Source organism: Otolemur garnettii, unplaced genomic scaffold (genome assembly GCF_000181295.1).
Source record: "Otolemur garnettii isolate 467f Iridium unplaced genomic scaffold, OtoGar3 scaffold00007, whole genome shotgun sequence".
In the NCBI taxonomy this organism is placed as follows: domain Eukaryota; kingdom Metazoa; phylum Chordata; class Mammalia; order Primates; family Galagidae; genus Otolemur; species Otolemur garnettii.
Genome location: NW_003852402.1, coordinates 9,560,321 through 9,566,744, shown reverse-complemented (window position 1 = coordinate 9,566,744; position 6,424 = coordinate 9,560,321). Strand labels below are relative to the sequence as shown.

The 6,424-nt window shown below is 55.3% G+C and overlaps 1 protein-coding gene across 2 annotated transcripts in view; it reads right to left on the bottom strand.

The window, feature by feature from the left end:
- Window positions 1-3,194: 3,194 nt before the first annotated feature.
- KCNJ4 (potassium voltage-gated channel subfamily J member 4) overlaps window positions 3,195-6,424 on the bottom strand; it is a 24,824-nt gene continuing 21,594 nt past the window's right edge. For both annotated transcript variants that reach the window (XM_003783202.2, XM_003783203.1), the window contains exon 2: window positions 3,195-4,605. In XM_003783202.2, the coding sequence (XP_003783250.1) occupies window positions 3,232-4,566 (1,335 nt within the window). In that variant the 5' untranslated portion in view covers window positions 4,567-4,605 and the 3' untranslated portion in view covers window positions 3,195-3,231. The remainder of the gene's footprint in view (window positions 4,606-6,424) is intronic.

The following is a 6,424-nucleotide window of genomic DNA, read 5'->3' as shown; positions in this document are numbered from 1 at the left end:
AGAAATGCGGCCCCTCCTAAAAGCAGCAATTTCCACACATGTTTGAACAAGTGGCAAACTTGATGAAGATGACACTTGAAAGGGACCCTGAAATGCCCCATGTTGCTCTGGAAGGGGGGCCTTTCTGGGGGGCCCCACCCTACCCCATGCCCTGGCCTTTCATGCATCTTAGAGAAGGCTGGAAATCCTCTAAGATGTGCTGCAGGTGGAAGGCTCTGAGTCCAAGAGCACCTGAGACTAAGTCCTCTTCAGTTATAGCTTGTTGTCCAGAACTCCAAGACATCCCTTGGAGAGGATGAGCATGGGAATGGCCACCCAGGGCCTGCAAGGTGGGGTAGAAGAACATCTTTCATGGGGCACAAGGGCAGGGCTAGATTCTGGGATACTCTCACCTGGAAGGAGGACACCAGGGCAACTGAGCAACTGACCTTTTTCCTAGCTGAGTTCCCCCCACTCCAGGCCCCTGCAGGTCACAGGTACACTTGGGTAATCTGGGGAGGGAGGGAGAAGCAGGCCCTCCCCTCGCTAAGCCCTGCCTGGTGGAGAGGCAGTGGGGCAGGTCGGGGGGCCTCTGACAGCCCTCGCCTCCATTCAAGCCAGTCTCTTCACTCTCTACGCCTCCACTTCCTCATCTGTAAAGGGAGGCCATAATCTTTCTCCTGCTTTTTTCTAGGAGTTTGGTTAGAGTCCGGTGACATAAAGGATATGAGAGGTGCTATGCAAATGGGAGATGCTATGAGTTATTTGTTGGAGGGATTTGGATCCCAACCTAGTCTCTTTCTCCAGGAAAAAGGCATGGAGTTGCCTTGTTAAACTGTTAAAGCATGAGGGATGTACAATAATTTATCCACACGGCAGCCACATTGCCAAATGCTAGTGCTGGTGACATGTCATTCACAGGTAGCCTACCACACTTCATAGTAGCTGAGCTTGTCTTTTGGTTCCCTGTGTTATTGAGGTAGCTGGTATCTTTGTGTAGAAGATTCCTGGGACCAGGGAGGGTCTGCTTTCCTACAACCTGATAGCTGGGGGCACAATTGGCATATAGAATAGAGTTAGTACAGGAAGGAACCCTCAAACTCAGAATCTTTGCACTAGATTACGAAGTATGGCCACGGCCCCATTCTAGTGTGTATTTCCTTTGCAATGTGACTTTATCATTCTCCCAAGAGGTGGAGACTAATTTCCTACCCTTTGAATCTAGGCTGACCTCGTGACCTGAATTGGTCAATGGAATACAGAGGAAGTGACGCCAATCAAGTTCAAGGCTGGGCTTCTGAACACCTTGCAGCTTCTACCTTGGCCTTCTTGGGTTGCTGCCCTGAGTCACTCTGAAGGAATTTGATGTAGACTGTTGTAAGAGGAGGATCCCTGGAGGAGAACCGAAGCCCCCAGAAGACAGCCAGGCCCACTGCTGACATATAGGTGATGCCATCTAGGGTCATCCAGCCTGACTGACATTCCAGCTGAGCACAGCTGGGGAACGAGCTCAGGGGAAATCAGACCAGGACCCTCAACGCACCCGCAGCACTAAGAAAGAATGAATCATTGCTGTCTAAGTTCAGAGAAGGGAAGACTTACCCAACATCCCACAGTGAGCAGAGGCCAAGGGTAGGCTGACCAGGTTTCCCTGTTAAACTAGAGCCCTTCCCACCAGGTCCAGCAGCCAATTTCGCCAGTGTGGGCGGGGAATCAGGAGCCCTTACTGCTTCCACCTGAGTTGTAAAGCATTGGCTGACAGGATTCAGGTGGTTAATTCCATTCTACAGATAACAAAACTGAGACCAAGAACTGACCAGTAATGTGCTGACAGTTGCACAGCCACTAAGTAGCCAAGCTTGACTCAAACCCAAGTTCTTTGATGCCAACTTGGGATCCTTCTGTTGACTCCAGGAAGGAAAATGGTGGGTGGAGAATTTCCCTCCAAGTGTTGGTCTCTCGGAAAAGGCACACACAGACACACACAGCTACACACAGGCACACACGGGCACACATATACACACATGACACAGACACACACAGTCAGACACATACCACACACAGAGAGATACAGAATCATACTTGAGTTTGGCAGCCACCTGATCTAGAGCGCATGCAAGCCACCCTCCTGCTGGACAGTATCTCCTAGGGCAGGGAGTCTGCCATCTGGCTTCCAGGTCCGCCCGCCCCACTGCCCATAGGAGCCCCCTCCTACTCTCAGGACAGAGCTGACCCTGGCTCCGTGGACCTTCTAGGGCAGTAGTTCTCAATCTTCATAATGCTGCAATGTATTTTCATTGTTAAAATGGGGTCACAACGCACAGGTTGAGAACCACTATAGGGGAAGGTAGGGGTGTCAAAGATTGTGAGTACATACATACTGCACACAGGCACATCCAGGAACACATAAGCACATATAGACACACACGTATACTACATGCAGACACAGTATTACACAGACACACACAGATATGTTCACGCATGCTTCCTCTCTCTCCTCTTCCCACCCCTCCATCTTCAACCAGCCCGCTCCTACTGGACCATATACTTTATTAAAAATATATAGTTACAAACTCCATTGTCAATCTGGGCTGGGCCTGAGGGCCCAGAGGGCCTGCAGGGAGGGAGGGGTGGGCCTTTATCCTGCCCCTTGGGGTCCTGACTCTCCACCCAAACCCTGCACCATCCAAGGGCCAGGATAGCTGGCTCTGAGAACCTCAGGGGGCCAGCCAGCTGGGCAGGGAGCATGTGGGCTTGATAGGTGGGGAGGGGTGGGGTGCACAGAGAGGGGCTGCATCATGAATTTGGTGTCTCCATCTCTCTCCATTTATAGATATTTACAAAAGAAAGTCATGAGCAACAGGCCACAGTCATGCAAAAGAAACGTACCCCCCTCCCTCCCCCCCCTGCACTAACCCCCTGCCCACCCCCAGAACCCTAAGATGCCCCCAAGCAGTCTGGCTGCCTTCCCCAAGGTTCTGAGAGCAAAGGGGGAGAGTCCTTGAAGAGTCTGTGGGGAAGGGTGCTGGGTGTAGGGGCCCAGGGCCACTGTGGGTAGGTGTGAGAGTCCAGGCTGGCCAGGCTGAGGGTGTCTGGGCCCTTCTCCGGCCTGGGCGATGACATCAGCAGGAAGGGGTCTCCTGATCTTTGACCCCCCCACCTTCCCCTAGAAGGTCCACAGAACCAGGGTCAGCTCTGTCCTAAGAGTGGGAGGGGGCTCCTATGGGCAGTGGTGAGGGCAGAGCCTGGAGGTCAGATGGCAGACTCCCTGCGGTAGGAGATACTGTCCAGTGGGAGGGTGGCTTGCATGCGCTCCAGATCCAGGTGGCTGCCGAACTCGAGCATTCGGATGATGCCAGCCTCCTCCTTGGAGCCCGCCTCCAGGCCCAGGCCTGCGGCCACAGCGGCAGCAGCCGCCGCCTCCTCCTCCATCTCCTCTTCCTCCTGGCTCATGAGGGCCAGCTCGTTCTCATAGCAGAAGGCACTGGGCGGGGGTGGTGGGGCCGGCAGCACGGTGATCTTGCTTTCCTGCAGCTCCCGGGCAGAGCAGCAGGGTGTGCCAGCCACCTCATAGGTCTTGTGAAAGCGTGAGTAGTCTACTTTGTAGTGGCTCTTCTCCTCAAAGACCACGGGCTCGAAGCGGTGGCCCCACAGGATCTCACTGGCCAGGTAGGAGCTGCGGGCCTGGGTGGTCATGGCCGTGGCCTCCACCATACCCTCAAGGATGACCACGATCTCAAAGTCCTCCGACTCCAGCTCCTCCTTGCCCATGCCATAGAGCGGGCTATCCTCGTCAATCTCGTGGACGATGATGATGGGTGACACCAGGAAGATGCGGTCCAGGCCAATGTCATAGCCCACGTTGAGGTCCCGCTGGTCCAGTGGCAGGTACTCGCCCTCCTGGGTCATGTAGGGCTTGATGAGCTGGGCCCGCACATGGGCCTCCACGATGTGGCTCTTGCGTAGGTTGCCCACGCGCCACATCAGGCACAGCTTGCCGTCACGCACTGAGATGACTGCGTGGTGGCTGAAGAGCAGCGTCTGTGCCCGCTTCTTGGGCCTTGCCATCTTGGCCATGATAGTGCCAATCATGAAGGAGTCGATGACGCAGCCCACAATGGACTGGACCACCACTGCGATGACTGCCAGTGGGCATTCCTCCGTCACACACCGGAACCCGTAGCCGATGGTCGTCTGAGTCTCCACTGAGAACAGGAAGGCACCCAGAAAGCCATTCACGTGCATGATGCAGGGCTTGGGGGCCGTGGGGGCTGGCCCTCCAATGCCTGTGGGGCCCCCTGCCGTGGGCACCATGGGGCTGGCCTCCAGGTCACCGTGGAAGAAGGCGATACACCAGAAGAGAAGGCCAAAAAAGAGCCAGGAGACAAGGAAGGCCGCAGAGAAGATCATGAGCATGTAGCGCCAACGCGTGTCCACGCAGGTGGTAAAGATGTCCGCCATGTAGCGCTGTGACTTGTTGCTCAAGTTGGCAAAGTAGACGTTGCATTGGCCGTTCTTCTTAACAAAGCGGTTGCGGCGTTTCCGCCGGGGCACATGGGCCTGGCCGTTGCGGCTGTGTCCGTGCATGTCCTGAAGCCGGCGTGGTCACCTGGGGAGATGCAGGGCCTGGGGAGAAGAAGCCAGACAGGTGAGGCACGGGGAAGCCCAGGCTTAGCCAAAGATGCTCAGAGGGGAAGAGGCTGGACAAGAACCCAGTGCTTCCCTGCCCTGGCAGGCAGAATGTAACCTCTGGGGCAGTTTTGATCACAGGGCCTGAGCCAGCGTCCCTGAGGCTGGCTCAGCTCTGAGATTGGGATCAGCTGACCAGGAAGCTAAGGCCATTAAGGTCCAGGTCCTTATCTCTGCCCCACAATGCTGCCCCTCCAACCCTCCTTTTCCCACTGTTCTGGAAGCTTCCTAACACCTGTCTTGGCTCTGCCTCCCCCACCTGCCACCTGTCCTGCTTGCCCTGAGCACAGGGAGCCGTGGATGCTCACCTCCCTGGGCCCTGCCTCGTGAGGGGCTGGGCATCCTTCTGTGCCACCCAATACAGTAGCTGCAGCCACTTGTGGCTCTTTATATTGAATTAAAGTCAAATACAAGTTTAACTTCAGTTCCTTAACTTGGACAAACCATATTTCAAGTGCACAGAAGGCACATGTGGCTAATGGCTGCCGAGTTGGCCAAGAAGATAGAGGGGGGCTGTGTCCATTGCTGAAGCGTATTCTGCTAGACAGCTCTGGGCCCTGCACCCCTACCTTCGTCTGAGCTCCTTTTTTAGACTCTCCTCTCCCAGGATTGCTTTGAGTCCCTGAGCCCCAGATGCTGGCCTGTCCTGGTCTCTAAGCTTGTCAGGAACAGTGGTGAGGGGAGAATGTGGTGTGGTGCTCAGGAGGGAGGAGGGGGAGCCCTGAGCTTTAACTCCGGTGTAGTCGCTATTCCTATGTCACAGGTGGCTCAGAGAGAAAAAGTGACCTGCTCGGGGGCCCACAGCTGGCAGTGGATCCAGACTCAAGTGGCATCAATGTTAATGAGTTGAGGTGTAGAGACCAAGAGAGGGAGAAGCAGGTCATCTTCTGGCGCTGTGCCACCTCAGACAGTTCAGTGTCCCTCTCTGAGCCTCAGTATCCTCATCTGTAAAATGGGGGTCAAAAATCCCTGCCTCACAGGACCAAGGGACAGAGAAGCCAGTTAGCTGCCTTCCTACCTTCCCTCCTGTTTCCTACTTCCCAGGAGCTGAGGGAGAGGCAGGTTTTGACTGCCAGTGTCCCCAGCTGTTCCAGCAGAGAAGGGCCCTCTCCCCACCCCGTGGCAGGACGCACTAGCTGGGCCCATGGAGGGCACACCCTCTTCCCACCCCTCCCTGCCACTGGGTCCCCAGGGAGAGAGATGGTGCTGCCCTGGGCCCTGGCAGCTGGCAGGGCCACGACCCAGCCTGGGCTCCTGATAACATTTTGGCCCAGAATTATATAAGGCTGGAAGTTTCTATTTTCTGTTCTATTCTTCTTCCTGATCTAATTGTGCATCTGTGGCAATGTTTATACAATTCTCGGGTTCAGGACAACTTGGTTGCCGCAGCAACCAGTGCGCGCCAACGCTATAATTTAGAGATCAACAGCTTCAGAGCCTGCCTCTCTCGGAGAGAAACTCCTTCTCCCAGCCCAGGGGGAATGAGCCATGCCCCCCTCCTCCCCCATGGCCACCCCCTGATTCCAAGTTCTTCTCCCTGCCTCCCCCCCACAAAGAGCTCCCTGGTCCACACAGTTCCAAGTTGGAGTGTGACTTGGATTGATTCCTCTAAACCTCAGTTTCCCCATCTTAAAACTGGGAGCAGTGAGGCTCGGCGCCTGTTGCTCAAGCGGCTAGTGCACCAGCCACATACACCTGAGCTGACAGATTCAAATCCAGCCTGGGCCCGCCAAACAACAATGAAAGCTACAACCAA